The sequence below is a fragment of the Pararge aegeria genome, chromosome 18 (genome assembly GCF_905163445.1).
Source record: "Pararge aegeria chromosome 18, ilParAegt1.1, whole genome shotgun sequence".
In the NCBI taxonomy this organism is placed as follows: domain Eukaryota; kingdom Metazoa; phylum Arthropoda; class Insecta; order Lepidoptera; family Nymphalidae; genus Pararge; species Pararge aegeria.
In genome coordinates this window covers 12,751,347-12,771,362 of record NC_053197.1, presented here as the reverse complement: position 1 = coordinate 12,771,362, position 20,016 = coordinate 12,751,347, and the positions used below count along the sequence as shown (strand labels likewise).

The window sequence follows — 20,016 nt, the reverse complement described above, 5'->3', positions numbered from 1 at the left end:
AATTCAATTAATCTTAGCTGCTTCAATGGATTCCACTTCTATCTTTAATTGATTTCTGCACGAGAAATGATTACGGGCAGTCATGTGGATGTTCGCACAGTAATCGTCATTGGCTCATCATGTGATTGAGCATAATGGCTTATTTTGAAGGTAACTTTTATTGAAGCACAACACACACAAGCTGTAATTACATTTAAACAATACATCTTTGTAGCAAAAAAAATAATAGAGTAACTTTTTATTCAAGCACCTTTAGACTAATCAGACTACAACTTGTTAGAAAAAAAAAAATTGCTGTTTATATAAAGCCGTATTCTTTACTCTGTTGGCTTACGTAATTTAATTTTTTTTCTAAGGTATAAACAGGTAAACAATCTTTACATGGCCTTTGATCAAAATACACTTTTCAAATATCTGCAAAATTACGAATGAAATACGTATAAATGTTTTCTGAATTTTAACGCTTTTAATAATTAAAACAATTATTAAAAGTAAAACCACCTAAACAAATAGTATTTTGTTATTTCTTGGAAGGTAGCGGAGCAAATATGTTTTAAAAAATTATTGCGAGTCCGTGGAAACCCTTTTTCTATTCAGATATCTCCTTTCTTTTAAGTGCTAATTTTTGATAAAGGTAGGTACATTTGGTTACTGCCAGCTCAATGTTTGTTTTTGTATAGGTTAGGTTAGTTACGTAACCAACGTAATAGTAGACCAACGAGCAGGCTAACAAGTACTAGTCCAATTTATAAAATGTACTAAGAGTCGTATACATTTAATCTAAATGACTGAGAGGATATTACTCGTGTAAAACTAGTAAATAATAAAAAAAAGCTTATGAAAGTATGTAAAATGATAGAAAAATCAATACAAGTAACATATAATAAATATTTTCTACGTTAAATTGTATACCTTGTTTTGTTATTTATTTTCTTGATAATAGTTAATGTCAATTTGGATGTTTGGAATATCATGGTTTGAATAAAATTGCACAATCAACATTAATTCTTCACATCAACCTATTACCGGCCCACTACAGAGCACGGGTCTCCTCCCACAATGACCTTCTCATTGTGGGAGGAGACCCGTGCTCTGTTGAGGCTGTAGTTCACCAGGCTGGCCCAGTGCGGAATGGTGGACCCATTTATTAATTTGCCATAATCCGCGAAAACTTAGAAATTTCTTTAATATTTATATTCCACAACAAACAAACATCGGCTTCTACACAATGTTATAACAGAACCCTACACTGCACGTCGCCCAACATTTTCTTTCAGTCGCCCATTAGTTTTTTTACTGTGGTTATGTTTAGTTTATTGGATCTATTAGCTGTTATTAGTAATTAGTCCAGTCTAATTTGAATAGGTATTTATAAGTCGCTAAGCAAAATTTCATTAAGTGGTAACAAGTAAAAAAGTTTTTCATTGACTGTCAGGCAAATTGATATTTTAAACGACAATAAACAATAAGATAAAATATATCCGGAAAGAAAGGTATTTAAAAATGACGTCCATCTTTTAAAAAAGGCGACAAAATGCCCATAAAATTATATCTTGAAAGGGAAGCTCAATGCCAATCAATTAACTTAATAACCTTTAATGTATTATTCATTTGGCTTTAATTAATGACGTGTTTGATGCTACCTTTATAGTGAGAAAAAGTCAAAGTCAAATATTTATTTATTCAAATATTGAATTGTACAGGGTTGTGAGATGATGGTGATAACTAGCTTTGTAAACTGAAAACTAAAGCTATGAAGGTTCTAAACGCGCCAAAGAAGCAGGCCACAAAAAAACATAGCCCGATTTTCTTTTTGCTATCACCGTCTCGGATTGTCACCTAAAACTATGTAAAAAGTAACCTAGTGAGCAATATTTCATTCAAGCTTTTAAATCTTTAATCTTATCCTTGATACTATAATAGGATTTTACCATAAGATTGCGTTTGGTAGAAACATCAAACATTTTCTAAGTTTTCAACCGGTAGTTCATTGTTTATACAACTTCCTTTAAAGGAATAACTAATTTTACGTAGGTATATTAAATATGATAAATTTATTTTAAAAAAATGAGCCGGCTCTTCAGCCACCAGACGAGGCAATCAACTGCGGTGAAATGTCTCACAAGATTTTTTTAGGCTCCAGAGATTACTAATATTTTTACTTTTTTTCAAATATGAAAAATACTTATTTTTATCAACCCATTACCGGCCCACTAAAAAGCACGGCACGGTGATTACGTATCTCGCGACAGGCTAGTGACAGGCGTAAATCTTGCAATCACTGCTGTCAAACGTCACTTTTCAATACAATAAATAAACAAAAGTGACGTTTGACAGCAGTGATTGCAAGATTTACGCCTGTCGCTAGCCTGTCGCGAGATTCGTAATCACCCTGCGGGTCTCTTCTCGGAATGAGAAGGGTTTTTGTGTGGTTTTGTAAACTTCACACGCCTTTGAGACCATCGTAAAGAACCCACAGGCATGCATTTAATTGTTCAAATTAAAAAGCACCTGCCCTTAGAAATAAAGAGGCTTAAGAAGTGACCTGGTTACAGCTGACAAACTTAAATTCTTCCTGATTTTTCTTTTTCTTATTATCATTTTGTATAGTTACAAAGACTGTAGTAAACCAAACCACTATTTCTTAGACTTTGTATAATTATTTTGTAGCCAATTATTATATTATGCGTTTATCAGAAAGTGGTGATAAAAAGAGTATTAATTTCTCACTTTTACGCTTTATTTATGAAAGAGCTGTTATGCAACAGCCTTACATCGCGTCGTACGTATTACTGGTTTGTGTATTAAATACAGTCAATAAGACTTTATACAACACTAATATATAAAACTACCGGTATAAGATCGTTATTTTGTAATCCCTCGAGGCATCAAGAGTCAATAATTACGTGATTACTATACAGAATAGTGCATTTGACCATTTCGAATGGCCATTCACATAATTTTTTTAAGTTTTTTGCCATTACGGGTGACTATTGCCGTTTTATGAGAGAAATATCTCATGTAGTGGGAAAAGATAAATTTCCCAAGTAGGTTCAAGTATGTAGCAATAACATATGAAAAAATACATTAATTACTTCTAGTTCTGGAGGCAGTTGTTGGATTTTCTACAAAGAGATATGTATAAAGTCCCAAGCTTTCCCCTTTTTAGGTGTGAATTTAAATAATATCTAAGTATTCCCAAAGTGGCATATGCGATTATATTAACATTATTATAGGTACATGTAATCAAAAGTAAATTGAAAACTACCTGCTGCCAACGACATCTTTCAAGGAAGAATCCCGAATGGACATATATTCCTGGACTAAAAGTATCCCATCTATCCAGGTTCATCACAGAATTAAGAACATTCAGAAACCGTGAAAACGACTAATATTGAAGCATCAAAAACCACTTCACTTTCGGAGAGTTTCTCGAACCTCCAACTTTACAGACTGTTTGTAACTTTATTCCATTTAGCAGTTGAAAGTAATTAACAAACCTCTAATGTTCTAAACGTTTACCATAAAATGAAGAAACTGGTAACAGTTTGTGACCTAGCAACAATCCGCGGGTGTAAAGTGAAACGTGCACGGATTGTTTTCACTGTTTTTGGCCACAATGCATCATGCAATAATTGTTGAATGAGGGTTATTTGTGTTCTTAATTCTGTGGATGCACCATCGCGGGTAATCCTAGGGATATTTTCTGAGATAAAATAGCTCCAAAAGGTAGCTTGTTTGGGCACATGCTTTGAGATACTGAGAGGGGATTCGGGCCCTATTATTTGGCAGTAATTGTTTGATAACGCTTATATACCTTATAATAATATGCTTAATTTTATCTTATCTATCTCTGTTAATCTATATGTATATATATATATATATACATATATAATTATCATCATATCGACCCATTACCGCCCCACTACAAGTCACGGGTCTTCTCCCACAGTAAGGAGAGACTAAGACCGTAGTCCTCCATGCTGTCCCAGTGCGGATTGGTGGACTCCACACGCCTTTGAGAATATTAAGGAGAACTCTCAAGCATGCAGGTTACGTCACAATGTTTTCCTTCGCTGTCGAAGCATCATGCTCTAATGTTTTAAAACGCACATAACTTAGAAAAGTTAGAGTGTTCTGGAATTCGAAATAGGAAGCGAAGCCGAAGTCCTAACCACTGTATATTTATAATACTAATAATAAAACTAGTGCTTGTATTTTTGTTTAACGCGCAAATCGCTGGAACTACCAGTCTGGTTTAGAAATACTTAAATTTTAGGATCTAGTTTGGTCGGACATATTATAAGAATTTCCATATTAATAGGTTTTAGCTAATAAGTGGGTAAGTATTATACAAAGCAGTGACCCCTTACTATATATTTCTAATATTGTATGTGTCAGTGTACCTCGTTAGTAAATATATTGTCCCGCAACATGGTCTAAGCCCCGGGATTCTATTTTTGTAATACTTCTGAAACCCGAACTTAAACTAAGAAGAAAATAAAGTATTTCGTAACTTCGGTGGATAACTATAATTTTCTGGCACATCGGCATTAAGTAGGTATTCAATACACGATAGGTATACCAAACACGCTGAATTTACCTTATAAGTCAACTTTAATGTCTTAATATAGCACAGCAAAGTATCCAGCTGTTAATGTCACATATAAATATTTACTTCAGATGTTATGTAAGGACTTCCTAAGCGTGTTTGTGCACTGCTCCGATCGGATTGTGTGAAATGATTCTTGGATGAAGCCATACATAATAATTAAAGATTTTAAACCAAGATTTTCGTGGTTAATCAACATTTCTTAACTAAGACTAGTTCGTGAAGCGATTGAAATTCGGAAGCACAAAAATTTCAATCGTGAGTACGGTTTTAAATTAGCAAGTGTGTGGAAACCAGTGGTAGAATTATGCAAACCAAGAAAGCATCGAACTGCTTCTAAATTTAAAAGTGACGTTGTCACTGTAGTGTGTCGAACAGTTCGTAAAATACCCACAATAAGAACACGAAAACGGGTAGTCAGATTCTGCCCGTGACATCCAACTTGACATCTCGTACCTACGCAGTCCCGTCGTGACCACGATCCATGCAACTGGGTCGAAATATCGACAAATCCAAAATATTATCGTGGTATGTACCTTACATAGTATTTTCTAAGATACGATTGTGTTTTTGAAGATCTCCTTTGTTTGCGCCCTGTGATTTATTATATTAGGCTTAGGTCAATTTGGATTTTTTTACATTACTCATTTGATTATGTCTTATTACAAGACCCGTTATCTTTAGCACTAAAGGTAGGATAGGTAGGTAGGTATGAATAGACTCATTCCTTCAATTATAACTGGTACATAAGGTGAAGCGGGGTTGTAATGTTCTACTGAGATTCAATGCCCCTCAATTGCAATTTGATTTGAATTAAGAACCATTCCGCATTCAAAGAAATTCTGTTAGTTCTTGTATCGCTATCGCACAATAAGTTATTTTAGCAAGTGTAATTGAGATGTTTTTTTATAAATATATAGCATTAATAGCTGAATAAGTCTTAATATGTTGTCTGTAGAGCTTACTTTTTGCTTTATTTCCCTGGATTGTTAGTTGGAAAATCGATGGTGTTTATATGTTTAAACATCAGCTGAGAAAGGATTTATGAGATAATCAATTCCTAAGGATATGAAATGGTTGTTGAAATGTTGTGTGAATCTTATGTAGTTCGAGAAATGAAAGTCGACATTGTGTGTATTTTTTTTTGTTTTATCATCCAGAGCTCGTCCGGGGAAGTACTAACACCATGCAATGCTGTGTTCCGGTCTGAAGGGCATGGGTGCCATTATAACTGCAGGCCTCGTTGGACACAGGGAAACACTTTGCATGATGTGGCCCTTGCATTCCCTTTGAAGTGTTGCTATGTTTATAGGCGATGGTTTTCCATCAGGTGGGCTATCTGCTTGGTCAATCAATTATTAAATATTAAAAAAGAAACCCATACTATGCGAGACAAATAGGGTATTACATATAGGGTATTATATTGAGCTTTGGCAAGTCGATTTTCTTTAAGGGATTGATACGATAGGAAAGATGAGAATGGTAATTGGAAGATTTAATTTCTTTTGTTGAAACAGACCGGAATAATTTTAGAAGATATAAAAGAAATATAAAACCGAGTATATAAAGCTATTGAATTATTGATACTAGGTAGTATATACTGGAAGGAAATCTTAAGTGTATATTTTTATCCCTGTTATTTAGTACATAAAATCCAACCGAATGTACCTTGTCTCTTTTCTTTCAGTGAATTCAACATTTGTTCGTGAACAAAATGTATCTCTCTCCAGTTACATTCACGTTAACGCAAACCTTTGCTATCATTTGCGTATCTCCGTTCGAATGCCGCGTACAAAATAAACGTTCACAGTTAATGCTTCTGTGTAATGCGACCCGTCGACTGCTACGGGCTCGCAGTCCGTGCGCCGCACGCGTTACCGACGCCCGCGCCCTTAAAATGCGTGCAGCAGCCGAAAATGTGCAAATAACCTCAACTGTGTACCGAAAATGTCGTTGACCCCTCCCCCGAAATCCGCCGGGAAGCTTGTGCAGTGATATTACGTACAATAATGCCGGAGTGTCCCGAATCCTTTCCTTTCACGATACCCATCATACGGTTTACCATGGAGGACGATAGGCCAGCCAGTTCGGAAAGGCAGCAGACGAAGAAAATGTCTTTGCTAACCCCGGTGAAGATAGAAGTACCGGATCCAGGTAGACGATCGTCCGAACCTACCAGATATTACATTCCACCGCAATGCAACAACAAGTTGTCACCAAGAGCCGCTAGAAAACACGATTCCAAAAGGAAATCGAAACTAAGTGTTGGAGGAGATAACCCTTGCAAAGAAACCTTCGGTCCTAAACCTTGTAACTGCGAGGATTGTAGAGCATCAAGTCCATTACCTCCTGGTTATGGTCCACCAACGATGTCGCCTGGCTACGATCAAATGAAGAGTTCCTTGCTAGAAGTTCCTTGGTCCGAGGACTATACGGAAGCGTCGAGTGATGATCTTAGCTCAGAATGGGATTCCGATGCGCCCGAGCCTGCGCCAACTCCGCGTCCCACACAAAAGGTAATTTACATAATCTACCTACTTACTTCAATGTTTGCGCTGAATAAATTTAGATTATATACGCTAATACAGTTGGATTTCCACCGTTGTTACCTAAGTTATCTTTCACAGGTTCTCAACATTTTAGTATAAATTACCTTCTACAATAAATTTGACATTTCGCACGAAAGAATTCATAATAATTAACAATGCCGATTAGACTTGCTAATATTACGAAACGTTCTTCAATTTGGAATGTATTTAATAAATAACTTATTAATATTCTAATATTCAAATTTTACACCCACCCGTGACTTACATTTTCGGTAAAATAAACACTTGTTAATTTGGTGTGAGTTTTAGTTTTAAAGTTAGTAGTAGATATGCACCTGTATACCTACTTGAAAACAAAAATTTACTTGAATAAAAACGCAAGTAGAGTTCTGGCACATACCTAAATATTTGCTTTTATATTTACTGCAGTTCTGGATTCAAGACGACATTTAATAAACATTCTTAAGATATAAAATAAAAAAAACACTTGCAAAGGTCTACTTAGCTAAAAGCGTTTGATAAAAAGTTAAGAGACAAACTTAATCCGTAGTGATTGGCCGTTGAAAGAAAAAGTGGATTGATAATAATTAAAAACCAGCTCATGTACTACTGCAGTTGAGTTATTGAATTGGCTTATAGCATTATAGGTAATAAATTATATTGGCGTTTAATACCGATAATGCTTAAGCAAGAAACAAACTATAATAGGTATGAGGACCTAGTTATGTAATTACGAGGAGTTGATCTGTTGTGCGATATAGTGACGGCAGATTAGAATACAGTTGTCACCACCCCTTCTCTTCCCGTGGATTTCGCACGATGCGACTAAAGGTAATTTAAAAAAGTACGGACAGTAGCGTCCTCTTTGCTACTACCACGAACTACTGCGATCACCAATCCTGCCCAGCGTGGTGATTATGTGCAAACCCTCCCTTTGGGAGAGGTTATAGTACAGCAGCTCTATTATTGACTACTAGCTGTTGCCCGCGACTTCGTCTGCGTTTGATTTTGTTTCTTGATGTGGCATTAAATTTAATTGTAGTTCTAAAAAAAATTCAAGTATCCAGTATCGCTAAGCTTTAAATGAGGGGTTTGCTGCTGTTCGCTGAGGAGTTCTGTCCTCTATCTCCAACCACAGTTTGGGCAAAATTAAACACATATTATAACCTATATAGTACAACAATAGTTATTGAAATCGGTTATAATTTGTCGGAGTTATGGTGTAAAATCGTCAAACACTTTCATCCCCTCTCCCAAAGTAACCAAACTTAATTTCGGAATAAAAAGTATCCTATATTACTTCTAACACTTCCAAGAATATGTGTACAAAGTTTCATGAGGACCGGTTAAGTAGTTTTTGCGTGAAAGCGTAACAAACAAACTTACATTGACATTTATAATATTAGTAGGGATTGATGATGATGATGATCCAAAAATTTATACTAGTTTTGCTGTATGCAAATTATAAAAGAAAAATATTAAAAAGGTTATCTTATCTCATAACAAATATAAGTTCAATGAAATCAGGAGATTACAGATTTTTGTATAGCTTGAATCTGACAATTTACCTACTTTATTTAAGAAATTACGTACGGATTTAAAGATTTGGGAGACAGAGTTAAAGTCTTGATTTTAGACTATAACGACGAACATTTTGCAGCAATATATCCTAAATGTATAATCGTTATTTCCATAATTTTTCTTCAAAATTCTTCATATATTTATTTTGCTCTATTTCTAATGAGCTATTAATGTGAAATGAAATTAAGAGTAATTTGATATAATTCAATATTTCAATAATCTAATTTTAATAGTCTTACCTTTTTTCATATAATATCTCTTTGTTCCCGAGCTTGCATGATTTTTAGTTAATTAGTTAATACTAAGTATTTAGGTTAATCATGAAACTAACGTATTATTGGCTTTTAATTTATTTCTAGTTAAATTTTTAACGAAAATAACTATTTAGGTATAATTCCACACGAACATTAATGGCAATTGGCTTAGTCGTATCAAAGACGAGTTTTTTATTAGAATACTGGTTATCCTTCAAAGTTAGCATACTCTACGTGTATAATTATCAAGATTCTTTCTAACCAAGTTTGCATACGTTAACATCTATGTCAATGATGTCTTCTTAAACGGCTTCTTGTTTGTATCAAGGTCAGGTTTGTTTATTTTAAAAGTTTACCGGCTATAACATAACCTATGTCAAACGAGTCACGTGCTATTGTTTTATAACTTTCAATTCGATTATTGTTGGCTACCTTTCTGTTTATTACAGGACCTATAATTTCCTTGTTTAAGTTATTTCATTCTAATTCAAATAATCGAAGAAAATTATTCATTGATATTAATATTGACTGTGAGTCAATTATTATTGTTTAAGTAGCTATATTTTAAATAAGTGATTGGTACCAAATAGCAATCTACATTAAACAAAATTTAATGCTAATGTTTTATCTTCAGTTCCTAAAACGCTGATCTGTGATCCAGATCCAAAATTGCTCATTTCATTATTGGACTGGAATCTATGTAAGATTTACTTGAAAGATTTTCTAACACTGGGCCAGTAACTACTTATTGTTTTTTTTTTATTTAAAACCAAATAATTTTTGGGTGGACTTAAGAATTAAACCTAGGAATTCTTGATCCGTAGTCAAACCAACTAACTACAAGTACTAGACTAAAAGAAGCAAATTAATTGTATACTTAACTATTTTATTGTAAAATAAGTCGCAAAGGACATTGAGCCAAAAATATGCTTTTGTCGCCATTTTGTCAATATGATGGATGCTAGCGGCAAAGGTAGAACATGGAAAAATATACCAAACGACATGAGTGTTATAGAAGTCCTGCACGAATGCAAAAAACTCTGTCCGTAGTCATGCAAAATTTTACCAAAATCGATTTAGGTGTGCCGGGTATAGGTAAACAGACCTTTTTTTTAATCCCCCCTAAAAAAAGCTATGTAACCCTGGTACATTTTGGGATAAAAAGCCCATGCCATCTCCAACACGTAAGCTGTATAGGTACGCGCTTCTGGTCAGAAGATCGATCAGTGCAGTGGTTGGGCCGACCATAGATAATAAAAAAGTCACACTTTCACATCCTTACTTTCTTACTATCATAGTATAAATTCAAAAATGTGTTTGTTTGTTTGTTTTCCTTTTCTTCACGTTCTGACTATGCAGCTGATAAACTTGATTTTTGGCATTGCGGTCAGACTTTTTATCCCTAGAAAACCAACGGATTCCATGGGATTCTTAGAACACCTTGATAAACACGGTCAAAGCCGAATTTGACAGCCGGTTGGCGCAGTCGGCAGCGACCCTGCTTTCTGCGTCAAAGGCTGTGGGTTCGATTCCCACAACTGGAAAAAAATGTTTGTGTGATGAACATGAATGTTTTTCAGTGACTGGGTGTTTATCTGTATATAATAAGTATTTATGTGTATCATATTCTTAAAAAAATATTCATCAGCTATCTTAGTACCCATAACACGGGCTACGCTTACTTTGGGGCAAGATGGCGATGTGTGTATTGTCGTAGTATATTTATTTATTAATCTATATTTAAAGATCGCGGGCCACAGCTATTGTATAATATTGTAGAATGGATTACTAGGTTGCTTTGTATATCAACTTTTTTGGTATACCAAAACTCTACATAAATAAAATGCTCTCCATATAAACCAATGTTGGCAGTCGATCACATTTGGCTTTCACCGCGTACTGACGTAGTTACTGTGCGTTCACCGTTACCTACCCACTCTAACTGCTCCAGTAACCTCTTTTTGCACGCATCTCACTCGTTACTATTGTCTTGTGACCTGTGTTTATTTATTATCGCTGCTTTGATCTAGATCCAATGAATACTGATTCGAGTTTGATTCGAGTTTTTACGAATTATTTTAGTATTTAGTAAAAATCTGCGTGAAATATCTGAGATCTCCGCGAAAAAGCAAGAACCCGTTACTTGCTTTGTCCCGGGGATAAAAGCTAAAAGCAAATTACACTCTTTGGGAATCCATATCTATACTAATATTATAATTAAATTCTAGGTAAACTACAATGACAGAGTGGTAAATAGTATTAAATTAAAATTAAAATTTACAATAAAGATAGGTGAATTGGTAGATTCATTTAGGATTTTCAAACAAACTCCAACTTTTCAGTCTGATACAATTTTCTTACTAAAAATGTCTAGGGTATCGTAAAGGATATCAATGTAAATATTTACTTACAGAATAATTGGAACGATTAATTAGATTTAATTAGCTAGATTACTTTTTGAAAAATGTCGAGATAAAGTATTTTAGTCTCTACACTCATTTATACGTGATACGGCCATAAAGAAATTCAAAAAAATGCAAAATTCAAAATTCATTTACTTCAAGTAGGCCAAATACAAGCACTTTTGAAACGTCAAGTCTGTCCGTGTGTAGTGACTCTACCACCGGTTCGGAAGGCAGATTCTACCGAGAAGAAGCCGGCAAGAAACTCAGCAGTTGCTCTTTTCCAACATCAAAAATTTACATTTTAACATTCATTTTTCTATCTTGTGAGAGATGAAAGCGGAGCCGAATGCTTCCAAGCAACCTTGTCATTAAGAAACTCATCAATTGTATAATAACCTCGCTGTAATAAATGTGTTTTAACACATTCTTTAAACTTATGCATTGGTAGGTCCAAAATTACCTTAGGAATCATATTATAAAGGCGTAAAAAAGAGGCAGAAATACACAGCGTAGTGTTAATATTATGTTATATTTTGTAATGTTATGTCTGCTATGAACAATGCAAGGAATGTGAGTGCACTAGCGCGTGGGCATCGCATACTTCAAAATATCCATACACCACGTGTTGGCGTGTCCAGATCAAACAATAACGCAAGATTAAGACGTAATCGCAAACGTGGGGACCGGACCTATCATATTAATGCCGATGATGGCGTTTCATAAAGTCGCCAACCTTTCGCAATGTATTTATTACATTTTGGTTAGGCGCTGTGCATCTGTAGACACTTTTTGTGTGCCAACACAGGACACTGTTACAGAACAGTGCAATTCATGCATTAATTAATATGTTACTATACTGCTTCTGCAATTTCGAGAAAGAAGTAAACCGCCGAATCCAACGGGACTGAGCAGCGTTTGGGAAAATTTCTCGCGCAAAATCCCTCAGTGCCTGAAGACTAAAGTCTGCGAACCGTGCGGTAAGTGGTAATGGGCAGGGCACATAGCTCGGAGAACCGATGGACATTGGGTACTGGAATGGCCCCCAACGAGGTGGACAGACGACATCAGGCGAGTCGCTGGGAGCCGCTGGAGGCAAGCGGCCCAGGGCCGTTGATTGTGGAACTCCATACAAAAGACCTATGTGCAAGTTATTGAAAGACCAGCAGTGGGTGTCAATTGGTTGAATTGATGATGCGTTGTTGTGTCCGGTAACGGCCACTAGACACACTCTTGGATAGGTTCGGGGCTTTTGTAAGTTGGTGTTCTGTGTGTGACACAGGTTACTACTGTTATACTGTTTTTTAATGTTGTTTGTGTATACAGAGTTTAGTTTTATTACAATACTAAACTATACTGTATGGAATAGTTATATAATTGCTCACACCGAATACATTTTGATTGGCAACCCGTGTTTGGCAAGTAGAAGCAACTGGACACCAACAGTGTCTCAGCAGGTCAAGGTTGATTTAATATTGTATTCAATTTGTTTCTAGCACAAGACACTGAAATGCCTAAGATTGCTGGCAGACATCGCTACTAAGCGAGAACGCCGCCTTTTAAATCCTTATTCTATAAGATTCTGCTTTTGTTGTTGATACGCTTACTTTTATTGTGGTGAAAAAATAAAGCGCATAGACAAATTAATAAAAAAACCGTCTCTGCTAGTTCAGAACCCTAATGACACGAGTAACAGTAAAAAGCTACACCGATAGATCTCTCGATTTGATATAAAGAACCGGCCACAGTCGACAAATTCAATTAATCTTTTTACACTCGTATTGACTATTGATGGAAGAACATAATTAATTAAACTTTTTATTGCCGTGCGTCAGTGAGAGTAACAAAAAAAGAACCTTCAAATCTCGCTTTAACTTAAGGTCGCGCCACATCTAACGACCTATTTCCCAGAATTGATGCAGAATCTGCGCTATTAAAGAATTGCTGCATAGTACTAAAATTTATATAGAATTCGTGTCCTTAAAGAATAAATCTATACCTAGTCACCATAATTAAAGACAAACTCTCAAATTCTTTTTTTTATTTCATGCTGTAGAAGTTTGGACGAATTTGAGACTTCAAATAACATTTAAGTACATTTTATTTTGCTCTCACGTTAGTGATGTTCAAAACTGTTTTAAGATTAGGAAAGTAGTAAAGCTTTGAAGATAATGGTATTCCTGTACCATCTGTATAATTTTTTTTTGGTGATGATAAAAGTGTCTTACAAGTGGAAATAACGAAAAGCAGATAAGGCCCTGATTATTATTTGGAAATAATATTGAACGAAATAACAAGGTCACTTGCGCAACTTTTACTTGACAAGTGGATTATCGTTTCTTTTTTTGGCAAATTTCTGATACTATTTATGTAAAATAATAATCGTGAAACTAACGAGTACATACATAAAATGATTCTCTACCTGATGGACGGACAGACAACTGAGTCTTAACCTTAAAATACTGATAACAATTTCACCACAAAAGTTAGGGGTAAAACTGGATGTTTATTAATTTATACGTCTTTTCATTTTTGAATCTAGGAGCGAGAAAAAGTTTACTGATTAAAACACCTGTTTTAACTTTCAGAGAAGATCAAATTTTTAGAAGTAGGCATAGTCGGTGACTTTAGTGGACTATATGAATAAAAGTAAACCAAAGAAAATGTTTTTGCTCCACTTCCATCTACGGTGTTTCCACCAAGTTTTTATTTACATCAGCGTAATGGGAGCTGAGCTTAGTGGGAAAACGCTCGGGCTGCGATTGCCAGTGAGTCGTGGGTTCAAATCCTGTTACTTCCGAATTTTGTATATCCATTTTAAAATTTATAACATTTTTAGTATTGGATTATGTCTCACAAGCCGGCAACCCTCAAGGTTGCGAATCACAGGCGTTTCTGTGGCAAGAAATTCCACACACGTAAGTTGGCGGGCATGAGCTAGTATTATTATAAAATCTTATGAATGAATGCGAGTATAATTTTAAACGGCACTGTGATCAGTGTTGTCAACCAATAGGTATGTAGGGAAAGGAACCTGTCAAGGTTAATATGGAGTAAATAATTGACCGACTTATCGATTAATTAATTTTTTTCTTTACAAATCTATACTAATATTTACAAAAAAGTTTTTATTTATTTGTTTTATAATAGATAAAAACTAATTATTATAATTATTTTAATCTTAAAAGTTTTAATCAGCTATACTTTTAGAAGCTGGAAGATAAAATCTTACAGAGCTGTTTAAACCGCGTGCGCTGTCTTAACGTTCACATCATACGTCAAAGTAAAATATTTCAAAAAGGCACATAAATGGCACTTTTGATGCGATGATTATATACAAAATGTTTACATAGCAGTGAGTAGTGATGGCGATAAATAATTTTGTATACTTAAAACTAAAGCTACGAAGGTTCCAAATGCGTGCTTGTCTAAGAAGAAGCACTATGTATCTGCTGCAAAAATATTAAGTAGAAACACAGTAACTTTAATTATATGCTATTTTAACGGATACGCAAATAAAACAATATTGGTACAACAAAATATTTTTATACTTTTCAAAAAAATGGCGGGCTTTGGCTAGCTTGACGTACCAAACCATAATGGCGGCATTTTTGGCATGGCGGTGAGGTACGACAACATGGCGGATTGGCTTTGACAAATTGTCTATCTATAATCTGTGGTCGGTGCACTGGCTGACGTCTTATTCGTTACACTATCTGAATTTCAAAAGGAACGGAAATTAATACCAGGCTAAGCCAAACGCAGCAAAATCGGGAGTTTATATCTACAGTTAGCGGTGTTCAACGGTTTTATCCGTACTAAGTATAAGTCGTAACTCATATCGTGTGTTGTATGACCTCTAACCTTCCTCAACACATTGGCGATCTAAAGCAATAAATATTTATTATATCATATCTAGTAGCTCCTGATATTTTCGCATTTAAATAAATATACAAACAATACAAACTCTTCATTGCATCAATACCTATTAGCTGATGTCTGCGACTTCAACGTCGTGGTTTCTTTAAACTAAGATTTTTTTACCTTGACTAATGAGAACTGCCTTGTGGATTTCACCAATTAAAGAGACAATTTTGCTACTTAATACATCGTCTGTAAAATCTAAATGAATATACGAGTGTCTATTTCTTCATTGTACGTTCGAACACATCGATAAAAAAAAAAAAAGTCTAAAAAAAATTGCAATTAATAATATGTAGATTGCTTGGGAGAAACAACACCACAGATGTGTCAGTGTCAGTAGCTTATTTAAGTTTATTGTGTTACCTAATTTTAAGATCCTTTCTTTTTTTTTATATAGTTTAAGTTGTCATTGATATGTTTTGTGTAACGTGTACTTTATATGTTAATTGCTATGTGTTGTTTTTTTTCCCAAATAAACGATTTTATTATTATTATTATTAATATTATTTGTTTTATGATCTTACAATATTTCAAAAGATTTATTACGTTAGGTTTACTATAGTAAAAAGGTTTAAAAGTTTTTTTAGTTTAACTATAGTAAATTTCAATTTAGTAAGTAGGTTAAAAGTACGGCTTAAGTTTGTTTACTGGATCGGTTACACCAGAGGTTCGGCATACTTGCTTCGTAGTCGACACTGGATAGCATACTGGTTAGGGCTTCGGTATCACTTTCGGGGGAGAGAGTTCGAATCTCAGTTCGCACCTAAACTTTTCTAAAGTGTAAGAGTAAATAAATTTCTTTCCTTACTTTCTTTAAAGGTGAGGGGTAACATCGTGAGAAAATCTGCATGCCTGAGAGTTCTACATAATACAATACACAAAGGCTTGTGAAGTCCACTATAACCTAAACCTTTCTTATTCTCGGAGGAGACATGTTTCGTGTAGGTTCTAACGGGGTGTTAATGATGACTATACAGCCGATTCTGGTTTCTTTCTTCACTTTCTTTAAAGGTGAGGGGAAACATCGTGAGAATATCTGCATGCCTGAGAGTTCTACATAATGTATACAAAGGCTTGTGAAGTCCACTATAACCTAAACCTTTCTTATTCTCGGACGAGACATGTTTCGTGTAGGTTCGAACGGGGTGTTAATGATGACTATACAGCCGATTCTAGTTTCTGGCCAACTTGTTTCTAGTTTTGGCTCTACACGTTTCTCACTCATCGCTAGCAGTGGGACAAGAGCCTAAGGTCGATTTTCCAGAAAGCCTAACTATAGTTTGAATATCAGATTACAATTTACATTTAAATAATGGCTTGTTATGCATACAATCGGTTATTACGTGGGTCATGTATGAATACGTGTTATTATGTATGTGAGTATGTTATACGTAATCAGGCTTAATAGCTAACTTCCGTGGTTTTGACTACCGTTGTACATGCTTGTATTGTATGGAGATTCTCACGGTGACAAACTTATTATTTATAAAGAACTTACGGGCAGTTAGTAAACTGATACCTAAGACTCAGATTATATCTTCTCTATTACATAGTGTAACTAATATTATAATTTATTTTATTATATTCGAAAGTGTGCTCGTTTTCAAGTTTACGAAATAACCAGAGTTAACGACCGCGAAATACGAAGCTCAAGTGGGAATCATGTTACCGTATCTTTCATCAAAATTGTAGTAGGTAAATTTAAAGGTATATTTGACTAGTAAAATACCTTTAAATTTACCTACACTAAAGGACTAAAGGTATATTCTTAGAATTATTTGGGACAAAAGTAGGGTATAATACTCGTAGAAGTTTTAACGAACGAACGAACACTATTTTAATGAGTAACCTACGAAATTAAACTTTTATTAAATTATTCCATGAGTGATTTTTTTTCTGGTCGGATTATCCCAGGACGTTGAGCTGGAACGTTTCACCTTAAAACATAGACATATGCTAGCCTGGACTTTTTTTTCAAACTTTGAAAGAAGAACAACTTTGCCATACATGTATGTACATACATATAGCCTTCCTCGATAAATAAACTATCCAACACTGAAAGTATTTTTCCATTCGGACCATTAGTTCCTAAGATCATCACGTTCCAGTAAAAAAACAAACTCTTCAGCTCTAAATATTAAGTATAAGATACGGATTCTGGAAACATAGAGTTAAAAATTAAACAGTATTGCAGCGCGTGGGGAAAAAGAGAGATTTTTTGGAAGTTATTGTATTGGGCTCATATGCTTCATGGTTCTAAGAATAATCTTCTACAGTTCATCCAGGGCAAGATACAAAAGAGACATTAGAAAGAGAAGAGTCCTGGCTTAAAACCCCTAAACTCGGTCACTATTCAGAGCTGTTATGTCCAAAGTTCACGACCTTCGAACAGGCACTTTATGAAGAAGTTTTTGCCATTCTACTAGTGTCCCCTTAATGGGCACAGGCGTCTTCCCTAATAATTGCTCTTAATTTCTCCTAAGAGTTAAGGCATTTTCACTTTATCAGTACCCTAAAAATGACAGAAGACACATCCTAGTGGAATATTTGTACAATAACTATACAACGTGTAAATAAAAACCGAAATAAAACTTCATAGGCTTCAGAGGTAGATACATTATTTACTCTACTCTACTTACTTTGTCTCTGAAACTTATCTGTGGAACCGAAACGCTAAAAGTTTTTGAGAAAACCATTGCCATAGATTTTACAGAAAGAAATCAGATACAGCCCTAAGAGCGCATGCAGAAGTAAAATCAACTGACTCCTGTCACTTTATTAGGTACGCGTCGCGTAGCGTAGGTACTATGCGCGGGTCGGTCTTTCATCTTCAATAGGGTTGTCATAAGTAAACACTTATAATGTTCCGAATTAGTTCGTATGGAAAAACAAATGAAGAAAAGGGTGATATGAAATATACTTATGCAACCTTCGACAGTGTTTCGTGATTCCGTTAAACGTTGTATACTTACTACAATGTCTCAGAACAATTAATATTTCTACAACAAGGTAGGTATAAATTACCTATGTATTTGCGGTTTATGTTCGTTATAAGCACACCTCATTATTACGCGTTATTCATCAACTTGTGTAATGATTTTGAGAACGGATTTGATTCGACTGACGCATTCGATTTAATTTTTGACGTCATCTAATTGTATTTAATGTGAAATCGCTTAGTTTCATTTCGACTATTGCGTTGTATTTACTTACACTGTGACACTTAAGCAAATAAAGGATGACTAATAGCCATGCAATTTGTGTTGATTATCGCAAATTACTATAGGTACCTTATAGGTATAGCAATATTTAACATAGCAGGTACCAATATTTTAAGAGCTACCAAGATTTGATTCCTTAACGACAAGGCTGCCTGGAAGCAGGCCACTCCGCTCTCATCTCTCACAAAACAGAAAAATTCTAAAGATTGTTAAACTATGAAATCATGTTGGAAAAGAGCAGTCTGCTGAGTTTCTTGCCGGCTCTTCTCAGTAGAATCTGCCTTCCGAACCGGTGGTAGAGTCACTACAAACAGTCTGACTTGACGTTTCAAAAGACTGCAATCTCAATAGATGGTTACTGATAATGCAGTCTAAAATGGTAGCGATTAAACCCATACCCCGAACGGAAAACCTCGTAGAGGCTTTTAAGCAATTGATAGCTATTACATATAGGTACATTATCGAATACAAAGATTCGCATAACCAGATATCCTTTAGATAGAAGCAGGCGATTCTTTGCAGAATACCATGATATATTATGAAAATTAAGCTTAATTTGCTACACTGTGCGAAAAACAGAAAGAATATTTACGATGTAATTTATAATATCTTCAATCTTTATACTCCACACCAAATAGATCTTTGATGAACTATTTACGCTCGATTCGCTCCAACGCCGAAGCATCCGCAGGAGATGTTGACTTCACAATGAAAAATTGCTTAGCAAATTATTTCAAAGTTGTTGTTGCGAGGAGTATAAAGATTGAAGTTATTATAAATTACGTCATACAGATTCACCGGCTTTTCACGGAGAAAAGCAAATTAAGCTAAATTTTCATAATACAACAGGGATTTTCTTTACAACTCCGGAACCCTAATAATATTTTTTGTACTTTTAACTTATAGGTACCTATATATCAACTGCAACCGTACCTTTTAGTTACCTCTGATACCGGTTGCGCACCTAACGCAATATGAAATTCCTAGATTAAAATCTAGATGCCAGATAAAATCTATGTTATTTATCTAAGTGTTATATAATAATAAAGTCTGTACTTACATAAAAACGATCATTAATAAACCAAAGTACCTTTAACTTGGGCGTGTCTGAATAACTAGGTACCCACTTACTCTTCGGCTGAGTTTTTAAGTTAAACTGTGTGATAACGTAAGGAACACTCACCCGAGTTTGTTGTAGGGTTTTTTCTCAGGCAGTGCGTTTGGAAACAACATTGCATTTATTTTTACACGAAAACGTTTCCAATGTGTCCCTCCCTGACTCTAGCTTGTTAAATAATATAAAGAAAAATGATTTTTCTTTGAGTTCTGGAAAATTTGAGGGCTTCGAATCGTTTACACAACCTCTAATTTATTAAATGTATTTATAATCTACGTATGCAAGCCACTGAACCTTGTCTGGTGGGAGATTTTAGCTGCGGCTAGTTACCACCCTACCGGCAAAGACGTGCCAAG

The 20,016-nt window shown here is 35.0% G+C and overlaps 1 protein-coding gene across 2 annotated transcripts in view; it reads left to right on the top strand.

Moving 5' to 3' along the window:
* LOC120631459 (inositol-trisphosphate 3-kinase A) overlaps positions 1–20,016 on the top strand; it is a 118,598-nt gene that overhangs the window by 47,828 nt on the left and 50,754 nt on the right. The window contains exon 1 of one of the 2 annotated variants that reach the window (XM_039901062.1): positions 6,323–7,128. The exons of the other annotated variant lie outside the window; for it this stretch is intronic. Coding sequence (XP_039756996.1) covers positions 6,622–7,128 — 507 coding nt within the window. The 5' untranslated portion in view covers positions 6,323–6,621. Of the gene's footprint in view, positions 1–6,322; positions 7,129–20,016 lie in introns of those variants that run through there. 2 annotated transcript variants of the gene reach the window in all.